A 17,392-nucleotide genomic window follows, 5' to 3' on the forward strand; every position below is an offset into this window, starting at 1 on the left:
ACGTTGTTGCCAGTGATGTCTGGTGAGGACTTGCCTTACAACAGGCCTACAAGCCCTCACTCCAGCCTCTCTCAGCCTATTGCAGATAGTCTGAGCACTGATGGAGGGATTGTGCGTTCCTAGTGTAACTTGGGAAGTTGTTGTTGCCATCCTGTACCTGTCCCGCAGCTGTGATGTTCGGATGTACCGATCCTGTGCAGGTGTTGTTAGACATGGTCTGCCACTGCGAGGATGATCAGCTGTCCTCCCTGTCTCCCTGAAGCACTGTCTTAGACGTCTCACAGTACGGACATTGCAATTTATTGCCCTGGCCACATCTGCAGTCCTCATGCCTCCTTGCAGCATGCCTAAGGCACGTTCACGCAGATGAGCAGGGAGCCTGGGCATCTTTCTTTTGGTGTTTTTCAGAGTCAGTAGAAAGGCCTCTTTAGTGTCCTACGTTTTCATAACTGTGACCTTAATTGCCGACCGTCTGTAAGCTGTAAGTGTCTTAATGACCGTTCCACAGGTTCATGTTCATTAATTGTTCATGGTTCATTGAACAAGCATGGGAAACAGTGTGTAAACCCTTAACAAAGAAGATCTGTGAAGTTATTTGGATTTTTACGAATTATCTTTGAAAGACAGGGTCCTGAAAAAGGGATGTTTCTTTTTTGCTGAGTTTAGAAGCAGACGTCATTACAGGTGATCTGAACCTATGAACCTCCTGCTCTCTATGACTTCCTGTCTCCTATTAGGTCCTTCAGAGTCATGTGACAGTGTAAGTGTCATATATCAAAGTATCTGCTGCAACTAAACCAACTATACCACTCTTTATCACTTACCATAATATCAACTAATTACTATAATTTCAAGTAATACTGTATAATTAAGTATGAATACATACATTACATGTATTTATAAAGCCATAACTATGCCAAGTCCTCTACAGTCCCATGACAGGCCTTACCTGCTGCTGGTTCTCCCTCTGTGAGTGGAGGCGAGCCTGGATGCACTCCCTGGTCTCCTGGAAGGCTTGTCTCTGGGAGCCCTCGGCTGGGTAGTGGGTACACACGCCCACGATGTTAGAACAGGAGAAGATCAGGACGTTGGACACTATCTGGAGAGGGAGGGAGACAGGGGGAAAGGAGAGGGAGAGAAAAGAAGAGAGAAAAAAGAAGAGAAAGAAAAGAGAGGAAGAAATAGGAAGAGAAAGAAGAGAGTTTTAAATAAATGTAATATTGAACGCTTACAGTAGCATATTTCAATCCCCTCCACGACTAATTCCTGTGTGAGATTTGATGTACAAGCTAATATTATCCCCGTCACCACATTTAGAGTATTCCATTCCCATAAATGGTAGTTGTGTCTACTGTCCAAATGACTTAAATCAGACAGGGACCAAAATAAGCCAAGACATAGATGGGGGGTGGGAGACCAAAATAAGCAAAGACATAGATAGGGGGGGGCGAGAAAGCAGTCCAGTTGATGTTTTTCAGCCCTGGCCTGCTTCAGCAGTATTCTTCCTACAGTCTTCCTACTTGTTGAGTAGAGTACGGAGCCTTTACTGTCCCTGGTCCCCTCTGTTCTGGCATCTCAACTCCCTGAACACTGTCTGACTGTGTCTACGTCCTAAATGGTACATAGTGCACTATTTTTGACAAGACCTCTATCGAGCCATGTCAAAAGTAGTGCACTAAATAGGGAATAGGGTGCCATCTGTGACAAAGCTTGTCTGTCTGTATCAGGGGCACCAGGACACACACACCATGGTTCATAACATCCGTCTGTCTGTCTGTCTCAGCCGATCAGAACTGTACTCCTGCACACATATCTCCAGCCAAAATATCTCACACTGCACACTGAGGACAGGAAGGCAGGCGAGCCTGTGTGTGTGTGTGTGTGTGTGTGTGTGTGTGTGTGTGTGTGTGTGTGTGTGTGTGTGTGTGTGTGTGTGTGTGTGTGTGTGTGTGTGTGTGTGTGTGTGTGTGTGTGTGTGTGTGTGTGTGTGTGTGTGTGTGTGTGCGAAAAATGGGTCTGTTAGAAAGGGAGAGTATTGACACTAATTTGACAGTGCCGTTAGGGTAATGTCTGGTAATGTCCCACTGACAGGGCCAATCAGTAGTGATTACAGGCCATCTGTACAAACAGAAGTAGAGTTTGATTGAGCATGTCTGGAGTGCCAGGTGAGTGGAGTGGCACCTTTTTTATATTATTATATTGGTTTTATTGTCACTGGCAAGCACAAGTAAGACAACAAATAGTAGGTGGCTATTTCAAACCAACATAACACCAGGCACCAGAAGGCTGTATCTGAACTACCTTCAGTCAGCAGAGATGAAAGAAGCACACTGTTGTCCTGAGACTGGCAGCCATAGGCTATAGCCATCCCTTTCACAGAAACCACACATGGACTGAATCAGAGAATCAGCAGCTGACTCCTATTCACACTGATGGCATGTCCAATGATGAAAAAACAACATGTCTTTATAGAGTCAATATTCTATTAGTGAGATCTCTCTTGAGGCTTAAGAGTAAAGGAAGGGAGGAGATAGAGGGATAGGAGGTTGTGATGAAGCTTAAAGTAGAACAAAACGACTGAAAGGAAAAGAGAGAGCGAGAGAGAGAGAGTAAGCACTGATGGAGAAAGAAAAATAAAATACACAAAGAGAGAGAAATAGAGATGAGGAGATGGGAGACAAGAGAATATGAGAATCTAAATTGCTTATTCCTTGCCTCCTTCTCAAAACCCATTGGATGAGAAAGTCAGAGGTCCCTCCCCTCTGACTTTCTCCTCCAATGGGTTTCGAGGAGGTGAGGAGAGAGGCCGTGAGGAGTATGCAATTGAGATTATCCCACAGAGACCCCGAAGAGGTTGATGTGTTTTTCTACTCAAAACAGGAAGGGGTATTAAAAGCCTTATGGAGCTGCATTGACCCCTGACCATTATATAACTACATAATGACAGTCTACAGGTCAGGGCCTCCCGGGTGGCGCAGTGGTTTAGGGCGCTGTACTGCACCGCCAGCTGTGCCACCAGAGACTCTGGGTTCGTGCCCAGGCTCTGTCGTAACCGGCTGCAACCGGGAGGTCCGTGGGGCGATTGTCCTAGCGTTGTCTGGGTTTGGCCGGTAAGGAAATCCTTGACTCATCGTGGGCCAGGCACACTGCGCGCCAACCAAGGTTTCCAAGGTTCCTCTGACACATTGGTGCGGCTGGCTTCCAGGTTGGATGGCGCTGTGTTAAGAAGTAGTGCGGCTTGGTTGGGTTGTGTATTGGAGGATGCATGACTTTCAACCTTCATCTCTCCCGAGCCCGTATGGGAGTTGTAGTGATGAGACAAGATAGTAGCTCCTAAATAATTGGATACCATGAAAAAGGGGTAAAAAAATAAAATGTTACTTTAAAAAAAGACAGTCTGGATGAACCCCAGCTACTGTTTGTCCCACATGAGACGCAGTAGGAAGTATACTGTACACTTCCTCAAAATAGAAAAGAAGTCAAGAAATCTATAATACAATTTTTTATATTTTGTTTAGCCCTTTTTCGTGGGATACAATTGGTTGTTACAGTCTTGTCCCATGGCTGCAACTCCCGTACGGATTCGGGAGAGGCATGCAGATACCTTTGGTGGAGGTTACCAGCTCTGGGCAGCAGATAGGGATGGTCATGTGGATGTTGCACAGGGGAAAAAAGGCCTTTTGATAGCCATTCCCTACTACTGAGCTATCTAAGTGAGCCTAATAGAGTAGTAGTTGTATTAGTAGACCAGTAGCATCAGTAGGGCAGCTGCTAAAGCCAGTGCAGACGGAGGCCAGGCTGAGGGACTTGCATCCCCCTCCAGCCCCACTGCACTACCATGGAAACAACAGAGCATCAGAGAAGGCTTCCAGCTGGTCAATGCAAATATTACCAAACAACAATCCTGCTCTATTTATACTCCCTTACCTGGCCTGGTCCGACCATATTAGGAAGGACTACAAAGGATGACAAAAGTCACTTCACTTACCGGACTCTGGACTTTTTAACCTGTTCAGTGGAATCAGGCAGTGATTCCCCCCCCCCCCCCGACAAGAAATGTACCTCCCAAACCAAATAAAAGAAAAGGCGAGAGGGGCTCGATGAGGTCTCTGACCTGTTGATGTTCTGCTGATGTCCTGAATGTCTGTCAAAAGTACCGAATGCACTAAAATGTCTGAGCTTCATGATGTCACTGAACACAGCAATACCTTCTTTAAGAGAGCCTAGCTTTCTCCCTCACTCCTCGAGGACAGACACATCAACAATCCTTGCAATCCAGTAAAAACCCCACTCCCAAGTACTTAAAGTTAACGGTCCCAGTCCTATTACTATGAGTCTACAGGGAGAGTAGTGGAGCATGTTGCAGGTGGATATAATACTGCCTGCCTGTAATCTAAACAAGTACACAGATGAGGCCCCTGAACAGCCCACCCTTGACAACAAACCCTGTTTACCTAATGGATCTATATCTCCCCAGATGCATTATATTATTCCTCCCTGTATATGGTGTGTGTGTGTGTGTGTGTGTGTGTGTGTGTGTGTGTGTGTGTGTGTGTGTGTGTGTGTGTGTGTGTGTGTGTGTGTGTGTGTGTGTGTGTGTGTGTGTGTGTGTGTGTGTGTGCGCGCAAGCCTGCACACGTGTGTATGGCGTGCGCATGTGTGTGTGTGTGTGTGTGTGTGTGAGAGTGCAGTACATCCAGAGCAGAGCAGAGTGAACACGGGAGAGGTCAAGCCCTGCATGTTGTGGTACTGTCTCTATCTAGTTAATGCATGTCTCCTGCAGCACTCATCAGCACCACAGAAAAATCTCACATTACTTAGAATAACTACAACCAGGACCTCCCGAGTGGCGAATTGGTTTAAGGAACTGCATCGCAGCCAGCCAAGACTGGTAGACCCATGAGGCGGCGCACAATTGTCCCAGAGTCGTCCAGGTTAGGGGAGGGTTTGGCCGGTCGGGATGTCCTTGTCCCATCGCGCTCTAGCGACTCCTGTGGCGTATGTACACTGACAAGGTCGCCAGTTGTATGGTGTTTCCTCCAACACATTGGTGCAGCTGGCTTCCGGGTTAAGCGAGCAGTGTGTCAAGAAGCAGTGCGGCTTGGAAGGGTCGTGTTTCGGGGGACGAATGGCTCTCGACCTTCGCCTCTCCTGAGTCCGTACGAGAGTTGCAGCGATGGGACAAGACTATAACTACCAATCGGATATCACAAAATAATAACCACAACCAAGCATAAGAAAAGGAATAGATATAGCTCTGGAAGAAGAAATGTCAACACACCTGGTCTAACAGTTTTTAAATTGCTCAGTAAAGAACTGTTGCTGTCAGAACTGTCGATGACATCAGAATATGTTTTCCTTTTGTTCCTTTTGTTCTCCAGGACAATTCCTAATAGCCTATGTGGCAGCACTTGAAATATACTTTAAACAGTGTTTATAAGTAGTTTAACAACTATAAATCATAAGTTTATAGATAGCTTATAAACCTTTAATAAACGATTTGTTGAAATAAGTCATTTCCTCTCCAACACCATGTCTGGTTCTATTAACCATCTGTCCTGTTAAAATGTCCAATCAATATGGTCTTCAGGCTATTATAAATCACTATAGTCTTCAGGCTATTTTTAGTCAAAAACAAATATGGTAATACAAATCCTACTGACCCCTTTCTGTATTCAACCTCTATAATAATGGAGTGTGTCAATGTAAACTCAATCACAAAGTCCCTGTTGCATTTTTCTGTAGTCCTGTTTCTGTTTACCAAGCCACGCTAATTGAGTCCTGTGCTGTGTTACGCATTTCTTGCGTCGGTTGTAACCAGGGAACGAGTGGAGCACTAGATCACCTGCGTACCTTTCTAGGTGCGACATTATAAAACCCTGTAGAGCAAGATGGTACTGGTGTCAATATTTACCTACCCATCATCCAGAGAGAGAGATAGAGAGAGAGAGTCTCACAGACGCTTCTCTGCTGAGAAGACAACTCAATATCAAGCATACCACCAGGATCCAGCCAGGGCCTCTGAGCCAGGGCCTCTGAGCCAGGGCCTCTGAGCCAGGGCCTCTGAGCCAGGGCCTCTGAGCCAGGGCCTCTGAGCCAGGGCCTCTGAGCCAGGGCCTCTGAGCCAGGGCCTCTGAGGAACTGTAATCACACTCATCAGCCATGTCTGATATGATGTCAAGATTCCGTAGTGCATATCGCTGCTGACAGCTTTATTTGGTGTGTTGAGAATGAGAAAATGGCCTTTTTAAAATTTCCTTTGTCACTGGGGCATTGAAAACATAGTGTGTTTCACCGACTGCTAGATCGTATATGGCTTATAATAAGCAGATGACAAACTGCTGTGACTCTGCGTTCTCAAGTAGATGAAAAGTAGCACATTTAGGACTCCCAGGATTCATGTTTAATTATGACCTCCACCCCCTTCAATGTATGCTAGGCAACATGTGACAACATCTAGCATCAATTTAAAATGGCCCTATTGAAACCAAGACTTAAAAATAACTGATATTGGTTCAAGATGGAGGGAATGTTGGAACATAACTAATGAAATTACAGTTTGCTAAAATGTACGCTTAATCCAGTTTAAACTATTGTATAGAATTTATTACAGCACAACGGCAGAGTCATGTCTTAAGTGTAAAACTAACAATGACTCAATAATCCATGCCTTCTTGGAAAAGTCAACAAGTTATGGGTGGAGCTAGAAAGTTGGCTCTCAGAAGTATTACCATGTAAATGCACTTTTAATCCATCAGTCTGCATATTTCAAGACATGGCATATGAGGATGCAGTGAGTTACCCGATTGGTTGGAAGATACTTTTCTTGTCAATCAAAAACGTATATTTCAAAACTGGAAATCAACCAATGCTCCATTGTTAGCACAATGGAAAGGTCAAATGCTTTATTATCTAAATGTTGAAAGTGCCTGGGCGACGGAGAGAAACAAAATGGTGCAGTTTGAGGTCATGTGGTGGAGAGGGATGAGGGTGCTGGAGATGGGGGGTGTGAACAGGTGGGTCTGGGCAGATGTGATGTAGTTGATGTTTGTGCGATATTGTTGTTTGTATGTGTATGTTTTGTATTGTTTAAAAAAAATCACACAAAAAAAAGTATAATAATAATAATAATTTTGAATGGCCCCGTTTCCAGGACAATCATCAGGTTGAGAATGTACAGCGGAGAATGGTTTGATATGGTCTAAATGTGAATCCCTATATAGAATGGGTCAAGTCAACACAATGAAGTGCATTGTGTGCTAAAATAAATGCAAGTCATGTGCAGGCCAGGCTGCTTGCTGCTTATTGTGAGCAGCATCACACGGCACTGTGAGGTGCCACATGTTACGGTTCCATAACTTCCTATAACGCTCTCATGTGCAAGGCAAATGTGCTGCCATGTGTTGGTCAAGATACATGTCATTTGAAAAGAAATAGAAAACGTGCAGGAATTTGACATTTTTCATTTACCAAAAGCCCCATCAAATGTCCCATTGAAACGTCTGATTCAGTCCATGTGATGATAAGCTGGAAGGCTCCAAGAATCCAAAAGTGAGAAACAGTATTCAGCTGGCGATTACTTGGAATTACTGGGCCATAATCTTGTTGGTCCAAACTGACTCTGAGACTGAAGAATATCTCCAGAACATTTTACCCACCTGGGAATGGATGATGATACAGAACATAATGACATTGATCTTCTTCAGGCTGACAGTAGCTAAGTGCATCTCCAAAGTAGTGCCAGACATAATGGTGTGTCACAGTGAAAAGAGAAGGTGGGCATTCTCTATGATGTGATGTTTTAATGGGGGGAAAAAAGCCTTTTTTCAAAATGCGACACAAGTTTGACCTGTACTACATTAGCCAGCGCAGTAAATTCAACGAGTGTAAATGAATTCCCTTGAATAGATTAGCACTGCAATACTTCAGACCGAGGCAAAATGAGTCCATTTCTTTATAAAACGCACGCACACACAGACACATACTACAAAGCACTTCTGTTCCTGGTTATATCAGTATCCTAACTTGTATCTTTCCTCCATGAACTTCTTCGTAATCAGAGCTATATCTTGTGCTCCCATTTCAACAAACGATTCTTCATGTGATCCGTTATGAAATCAACGACGAGACAACAGCAATGTAGGCCTGAAGGTCAGGATCCAATCAATAACAGACTTCCTGAATAAGTGTGTTTGATTATCACAGCAGTGGCATCCAGACAGAGAAAGGAAGTTAACACTTGCAGGCCCATTGGGTGACCCATTCAGTTCTGAAAGGGAACCAGGTTTTGCAGTCATGCAGAGCACGTAACCACACTGACAATTTCTATACCAAGTATCAACTCACACCATCTGGAACATGTAAATCAAAGGTATTCTGAAAGAGCTATTTAAAAGTTCACTATCTGCAATTGATTGAATCCTGGCCAGAGGATTGGGGGCGAAGGGGATTACAATATCAATGTAATACTTTACTGTAGTACTAGTCTTGTGTGCCAAACTATTGCTTAGCTTTTAAATGGAGCTGTTCTCCTATGGGTACTGAATGCTCATTTTAAATGCTTGTGCCATGCGACACAGGAGACGGCAGCTGAGCCCGTTGAGTCATAAATGTTGAATTCTGACTCACACCTTTGAAGTAGAAAGGTTGGTGTGCCCATCACCACCAACCACGGAACAGAAGAAAAAGCATTTTACATTTTTCATCTCCCTCCCCACTTCAAAAAAGAAGAGAAGAGAGACTCAAAGCCATTCCAAATATAGCCCCCTTTGCAAACACCAGCCACATGGGGCACAGTGGGCTCTGGAGTGCTTTGATGTCAACAGCTAGCACTCAAATCAAATTTCCTCCCATACATTGGAACCCTAACAATAAACACATGTATTTGTTAATAGAAGGCAGATACTGTATGTTCCCTATGAAATAATACCTTCACCAAAAGAAATGAAAGGCAACACCTTGGTAGAATTCCCTTTGGTCATCATGATCTCCCTTGTCTCCCAGGATGACTCAAATATGTTCCACCCTGTACCTCAGAAGAACACCGCTCATAGTACTGTAGTAATAATGTACTGGTCACAGACACAGTGTATCCACTTGACATGAATGATGTGTTTGGTTATGGTTACAGACCACCAGGGCCTATCCGTGGAGATATGAGCAGCTTGGAACCTGATCTCTCCAGAAAGCTCTGTCTGAGCAGATGAGCAGAGTGACATGACAGGCCTGGGGATGGGGGGTGAGGGATGTGTCCCAAGGGCATCCAGTCAATAGGCAGGGGTGACATATGGCTCTGTCCCCTGCCTCTGAGAGATCTCCAACAGGCTGCATGAAAATAGAGTAGTTTAGTCTCAGCAGGAAACACCAAGGTAAACACCTTGAGAAGAGAACAAGCAAAGTGCTAAATGCCTCCTTCCTCACCGCAACCTGGAAGACAAGCCAAAATGCATCTGACACTTTGGTTTTCAGGTAGGTCAATAATCAATCCAATTATTTACATGTTTAGAAGTCATATCATGTCAAATTTAATGATTCAAGCCATCACCTTTGTCTTCAGCCACTGGTTCAGTACATGGGCAGACCATGTCTCTGCGGGTACGCAAAAATGTCTACAGGTTTAAGATACAAAGATCAGAGGAATCAAGAGGTTTCAACTGGGCACTTCCATGGTTGGATTAAACAAGCCGGAATTGTATATTTTCTGTCCCAACACAAATCGCCTTAATTACCTCCTACCTTCAGCATCTCTCCCTCTGCTCTGTTCTTCCCATCTCTCCATTGTTAACCCTTCCCCCTCTCAGGCTAGCTCCACTAGAAGTAAATCAGCCATGACCGATGCTGGATCTCATGTGGAATCGGTCCTCACCCAGGGCCTATACCTCTCCTCTAGTCTGGCAGCTCTGAATATGAGGCTAAATCTCCATCATAATGAATCTCACCATCCGGGCCTGCATTCACAAAGAGTCTTAGAGAAGGAGTGATGATCTAGCATCAGTTTAAAGAGCGACAGGCTTTAAAAAGCAATAGATCTCTTTAAAAACGGCCTATGTGGCATCGATAGGAGTCAGAAACAGTTATTGTAGTGTCAAAATGTACTACAAAGTGTAAATAGGATGATTTTGGTCATAAAGTCAGTCTAGTCTAAAACGGAGTTCGGAACACAAGGGTTTTGACTTTATGATGTCCATTTGCCCACTAACATGGGGTGAACAGCTGTGGTGATTGCTCACCATCCAATACCATAGACAGTGTGAAGACCTGCTCAGCACCAAACATCTTAGTTTGATGTAAAATTGTGCAACTAAAACATCCTCGGAAAAAATGTCAAAATGAATTAAAGATTTCTTGAGTTAATCTTACATTTATTCTGGGGATTTTGAGGAGGTGAAATACAGTAGGCTTCCACATCTACAGTGTCTCTTGGGGAACAAATATCATTAACCAAATGGGAAACACACCTCCACGACTGAAATTTCTAAAGAGCAACAGAAAAACACACATACCAATCAGAGCGTTCAGTGGTTCTTTAAACTTTTAGATCATAATGATCCTAGATCAGCAATCCGACTCTGAGGCTCTTTGTGAATACAAGCCCAGTACCGATCTCACCAACAGGACTGATCTCAGGCCAGTCCAGGATCAACCTGCAGCCACACAAATAAACCCTTTACAGTCATCCATCTGTGTTGTCATACCTGGCTGGTACTCCAACCCAATGCCACAATGTGTCCAGACTTCTACTGGCTACCTCCAAACCATTATCTACAAATCAAAAGGCCAAACAAACCAAACGTCAAATATACAACTAGCGATGGTTATGCCGTCATTGTAAATAAGGCCATCATTGTAAACAAGGCTGTCATAACTGACTTGCCTGGTTTAATAAAAGGTTCAATAAAATCTAAATAATAGATGACCAGGATGGGAGAGAAATCAAATCACGGTGTTGCTAGGAGACACCATCCCCAAATACTGACAGTGGACATCTAGGGGTTGGCTAATGAATGTCACTGGCCTTGTAGTAATTAGTCTATTCAAATGAGCCATCATCTCTCTGCGTGTAGTGGGCGTTTGTCACTTTACGCTTTTGGAAGGCTTTTTTTCAACATATGGAACAATTCAGTGCAATTGTGTCACTAGGGCAAAGACAGTGTTTTTTTGCGTGTGTAATTTCATAGTATATGTCAACGCAGTGGCCTTCAAGGTGAGTTCTGCCTGGGTCAAGCATATTTAAAAAACAAGAGTGATGGATCGTACCAACTCACACCGAGGTAACAGGTCACAGTAAACAAAATATTCTTCACAGGGAAAATTCGCAGTGACTGAAATTGTGAGATGAGGACACACCAGCCTCAACAACTGAGCTCATTGGAGGCCAGACCCCTGTTTAAATAAAACGTTCATAAAAGCTCCCAAGCCGATCGCCTCCTCTCATTCACTTACAGACAAATAGTTTAAGGGCGACTGCACTTTCTGATTTGGCCTCGTAATAGATTTGGTTAGTTAAGAAATGATAGCGGCCATCACTGAATTCAAACGTGAGTTGGTTTCGGGTGTGGTTTGATGTGAGTGTCTCTTGTGTGTGTTCACAGGTGGGAAGAGTTAGCCAGACTTTTCGCCAATTAGCTTCAGCTGGATGTTGTCCAACCTTGTCAAAATTGGTTTGACTTTGAATAGCCTATCTCTGGGGCTATTTAGGGACCATCAATAAATTACACAATGTAAGTGAGACAATATTTTCATGTTGCACACCTTTTAGTTCTCATTAAATGCTTTCATATGAATTTCTACAATTTATAGTTGTTTTGACATTTTTAAGTCATTGAAATGTGGAGTTATTGGAATTTTAACATATTGTCCCATGTACAGAACATTGTGTAATTTACTAACTATCCCCAAAGTTTACCTCGGGCATTACGATTGGGTCGCGAGCAGCTGCACTCCAAATTGATAATTACTTGCGTGCTGCCAGCTGTGGGTATGTGGGCCGGATTGAAATAAACCCAACCTTAATTTACATTGTGATGCAGTCATTACCACAAGTCTCACAAAACTCTGTTGTGGAGGAGACTGACTTTATGGCAAACATTTTCCTATTTAACCTTGTTGTCAATTTTGACAGTAGAGTAAATGTTTCGGACTCATATCGATGCCTCATAGGCTGTTTTCTAAATGAGAAGTTGTTTTTTAGAGGCAATTGCTCTTTAATAATAATGCATGAGGGGGTGTGGTATATGGCCAATATACTGTACTACAGGCCACGAAGCAAAGCAGAGTGCCTGGGTACAGCCCTTAGCCGTGGTATATTGGCCATATACCACACCCCCTCGTACCTTATTGCTATTATAAACTGGTAACCAACGTAATTAGAACAGTAAAAAGTACTTTTTTTGTAATACCCGTGAAATGCTGTTTCAGCCAATCAGCATTCAGGACCCAAACTATGCGGTTTATAATCTTTGTGAGAGTTCTCAGAAGCCTGGTCCTGAACTTAAAAGCATTCATCTGTGTCCAAGAAACTGGCCCGTAGAGAACTACTCTAAGCACAACCAGAGAAACTGATTCATCATCTGGCATGGAGTCGTCCATAGTCAGGTGCATTCTGGGGCTCACCTCGTGAGGACAGATGGTGTTAGAAAGGCTGAGTCTGGGTTGGGGCTGGGGGGACAAAACGTCATGTGATTATGTCCCAGTTAAAATATGTACATTTTTTCTTCTAAACATCTCAACTCTTGTCAATAGAAGCCTCTGTGTTGTCTGTACATCCCAAATGGCACCCTATTCCCAATGTAGTGCACTTCTTTTGACCAGGGCTCAGGGACACAGCCTCCGTGTGGCTGACGTCATTAAGTTGAGTTGTGCTCTGCTGTGCTCTGTGGCGCAGGGAAGTATGGCAGGATAAAGGCTGCAGTCTGTCCTGTGAGGCTCAGCTGGGCTCAGGCTTATGTAACAGTGGGCCAAAGGGCTCCCAGCCAGCCAGCTTCCCTACAGATGCACAACTAACAGGGTGGAGAAGATGGGGTAGGCAGGGGGAGGAGGAGAGAGGGGGGTTTATATTTAAGGCAGCCGTCCACACGGAAACACCCAACCTTTGATCCTACCATACACAAACTGCCCTTTGGTGCAACTGATACGAACACTAACACCTCTCGTCGGACATTTACATACACTTAGGTTGGAGTCATTGAAACTTGTTTTTCAACCACTCCACAAATTTCTTGTTAACAAACTATAATTTTGGCAAGTCGGTTAGGACATCTACTTTGTCCATGACACAAGTCATTTTTCCAACAAGATTATTTTCAGACAGATTATTTCACTTATAATTCCCTGTATCACAATTCCAGTGGGTCAGAAGTTGACTGTGCATTTAAACAGCTTGGAAAATTCCAGAAAAGTATGTAATGGCCTTAGAATCTTCTGATAGGCTAATTGACATGATTTGAATCATTTGAAGGTGTACCTGTGGATGTATTTCAAGGTCTACCTTCAAACTCAGTGCATCTTTGCTTGACATCATGTGAAAATCAAATGAAATCAGCTAAGTCCTCAGAAATGTTTTTGTAGACTTCCACAAGTATGGTTCATCCTTGGGAGCAATTTCCAAATGCCTGAAGGTACCAGATTCATCAATACAAACAATAGTACGCAAGTATAAACACCATGGGACCACGCAGCCGTCATACCGCTCAGGAAGAAGACGTGTTCTGTCTCCTAGAGATGAACGTACTTTGGTGCGAAAAGTGCAAATCAATCCCAGAACAACAGCAAAGGACCTTGTGAAGATGCTGGAGGAAACAGTTATAAAGGTATCTATATCCACAGTAAAACTAGTCCTATATCGACATAACCTGAAAGGACGCTCTGCAAGGAGGAAGCCACTGCTCCAAAACTGCCATAAAAAAGCCAGACTATGGTTTGCAACTGCACATGGGGACCAAGATCGTACTTTTTGGTGATGTCCTTTTTGGGGAAATGAGGAACTGTTTGGCCATAATGACCATTGTTAAGTTTAGAGGAAAAATGGGGAGGCTTGCAAGCCGAAGAATACCATCCCAACCAAGAAGCACGGGGGTGACAGCATCATGTTGTGGGGGTGCTTTGCTGCAGGAGACACTGGTGCTCTTCACAAAATAGGTGGCATCATGAGGGAGGAAAATTATGTGAATATATTGAAGCAATATCTCAAGACATCAGTCAGAAAGTTAAAGCTTGGTCCCAAATGGGTCTTCCAAATGGACAATGACCCCAAGCATACTTCCAAAGTTGTGGCAAAATGGCTTAAAGACAACAAAGTCAAGGTATTGGAGTGGCCAGCACAAAGCCCTGACCTCAAACCTATAGAAAATGTGTGGGCAGAGCTGAAAAAGCTTCTGACCCACTGGGAATGTGATGAAAGAAATAAAAGCTGAAATAAATCATTCTCTCTACTATTATTCTGACATTTCACATTCTTAAAATAAAGTGGTGATCCTAACTGACCTAATTAAATGTCAGGAATTGTGTGGTTAGGATAAAGCAGAATGATGTATACATTGAAGAACAAAGTCACCCTCTTCTTCTTCTAAAGATACAGAGAGAGACAGAGAGAACAGATATACTGTAGCCTCGTCTAAAAAGACGAACGTCTGCAGGCAGGATATAGTGATATGATTATGAAAATTGTTGTTTTGTTTTCCCACTTTCATGCATTTCAGTTCCTGTAGCTGTTTGGGCTGTATTGACCATGGTTTATCTGTTATGGTATCTGTTTTGGAGATTATATTAAGTTTTTGTATCGCCAAAGAATGTTAAATGTTCATCAGTGAACCTGTTTTTGCTATACAGCTTTAACTGTTGTTTATGTGACCTAGTAAGTATGGCGTTATGAATAAGTGATGACTGACCACCAAGTTAGCATGATCAAAACTGGTTTATTTCTCTAGACATCTTCTCAACATGACATGAACTACAATGGGCCTCTGAGGATCAACACAGACCACATAACATCTGCTTACACCTGAGGTCATGACCTACAGCTGTGTCACTGGCATAGAGAATGAGGCTATGAGCTAACTCTAGCCATAGTGAATTATAGAGATCTAATGCTAGCTAGCTACCTCATAATACACCCATGATATGCACTGACAGTGGACTGACAGTGGATGTCAGTGGATGAGGTATTCTCTGTTCTAATGGCCATACTTGACCTAGAACACTCAGTGGAGCAGTGAAGAGGTGAATGAATGGGATGGGATGTGTGCATGCACACACACACACACTCTCTCTCTCTCTCTCTCTCTCTCTCTCTCTCTCTCTGGCTGAAAAAATGTCAATTGACAAAGGTTGCACTGAATTTATTTTATTATCTCTCTCTCTCTCTCTCCTCTAATCTTTCTCTCTCTCTCTCTCTTATCTATTTCTCTCTCTCTCTCTCAATAGAAGTCTCTAATATCCTCTCTTGGCTCTCTCTGGGATCTCTCTCTCTCTGGTTTTAGATGGTTAATTCTCTCTCTCTCTCTCTCTCTCTCTCTCTCTCTCTCTCTCTCTCTCTCTCTCTCTCTCTCTCCATCCCCCAGATAAAACACTAGTTAAGATGTTCCATCCTCTCCACTGAAAATATACTAATGACTGTCATAGAGATAATGTTCTACTGTATTTCTCTCTCTTCATAGGGTCTGCCTGATCGGACCTTCCTCTCTCTCTCTCTCTCTCTCTGTTGCAGCAGTGGCAGACTGAGTGCTCTGGCCTTGCAGGTTCTACCCAGCAATTTCTGTCCCCCATTTACAAGCAATATGGCTGAAAAAATGTCAATTGACAAAGGTTGCACTGAATTTATTTTATTATCCTAACAAACCATGGCCCCTCCATCATAATCATTTGTAAATTAGCTAAATTATCTATTTGGGCTGTTGACCCAATAGAAGTCTGTAATATACCTGTTGGATTGGCCACTTGGGATAGCTGTAAAGGTGGTTTTAGATGGTTAATTGAATCAGACCCTTTGCCCTATGGCTTTGGGGCGCCAGGCGGCTCGTTAGCGAATCTCCATCCCCCAGATAAAACAGTAGTTAAGATGTTCCATCCTTTCCACCTGTGGTAACTGCCAGGAACGTTTCATTTAACTGTCGGTGGATATCAACATCGAACAAATAAATTGCCCTGCTTGTTTCTGCAGTTCCAAAATGTAAGCTACAATCGCAAAGTCTCTGGTCAGTACAACAGGTGCCTGCCAGGTTCGGTAGAAATACTGACTCTATCACTCTCTGAGGCAATACAGGTAGAACACGGACAGATAACTCAGAGATAAGTACCAGTCTGGCCAAACCACAGCCAAGGCACAGGCCCTCTTTCCACAACACAGTCCAAGGAGAAAGAAAGACAAACTTTCTCCAAGTGTATAGAGCTGAGCTTAGCAGGGTGTCTGTCTGATCTTCATCATTACCGATGCCTAGTCATAGTACTCTCAGAAAGTACACATTATCTTGTTCTCCAGGCCAATTGGCAGTCTATAATTAGAACCAGCATTATATTTTTTGAATGGGATAAAGCCTGTAAAGATTTAGCCAAAACAATCTACTTAGGCCTAGTAGAGAAGGGAAACCATCACAAATCTTATAAGGCACAACTGCCGTTGGTATGAACAGAATGGACATTAGGTTCGAATTGAATCTGTGAAATCAACAGGGCATTTTGTCTTCTGGTTCATGGGCAACTGGGCAGCTCAGGTGTCACGTTCTGACCTTTATTTCCTTTGTTTTGTCATTATTTAGTATGGTCAGGGCGTGAGTTGGGGTGGGCAGTCTATGTTTGTTTTTCTATGATTTGGGTATTTCTATGTTTCGGCCTAGTATGGTTCTCAATCAGAGGCAGGTGTCATTGGTTGTCTCTGATTGAGAATCATACTTAGGTAGCCTGGGTTTCACTGTGTGTTGGTGGGTGATTGTTCCTGTCTCTGTGTTTGCACCAGATAGGGCTGTTTTTTTGGGGGTTTCCACGTTTATTGTTTTGTAGTGTTCGTGTTTATCTTTTTTTTTATTAAACATGAATCAATATAACCACGCTGTGTTTTGGTCCGCCTCTCCTTCAAGTAAAGAAAACCGTTACATCAGGCACCTGTGTAGTCACCTTCGACACAGGTCACGACAAACCAACTGGATTGACATGTAAGATAAACAGACTTACTGTGACCAGGGAAACATAATCTCCCAATGCTTCATGGTGACTTACATGAAAGCTGTACTGTATTTCAATAAGGCATATTTGACTGTAGTGCTTGAGTTAACAAGTATCTCATTCCCATAATATAACACAGAGGGAATAATGGGCCACTCAGGCACAGCAAATGGAATCTAAACTAACAATGCCTGCATGGAAAAGAAGTAGCTGGACTGGAGTAGAGAGCACAGACCTC

At 43.4% G+C, this 17,392-nt stretch overlaps 1 protein-coding gene across 2 annotated transcripts in view; it reads right to left on the reverse strand.

Moving 5' to 3' along the window:
* LOC135519315 (adenylate cyclase type 5-like) overlaps positions 1–17,392 on the reverse strand; it is a 140,194-nt gene that overhangs the window by 76,304 nt on the left and 46,498 nt on the right. For both annotated transcript variants that reach the window (XM_064944482.1, XM_064944481.1), the window contains exon 2: positions 950–1,099. In XM_064944482.1, coding sequence (XP_064800554.1) covers positions 950–1,099 — 150 coding nt within the window. The remainder of the gene's footprint in view (positions 1–949; positions 1,100–17,392) is intronic.

Source organism: Oncorhynchus masou, chromosome 29 (genome assembly GCF_036934945.1).
Source record: "Oncorhynchus masou masou isolate Uvic2021 chromosome 29, UVic_Omas_1.1, whole genome shotgun sequence".
NCBI classification, from domain to species: domain Eukaryota; kingdom Metazoa; phylum Chordata; class Actinopteri; order Salmoniformes; family Salmonidae; genus Oncorhynchus; species Oncorhynchus masou.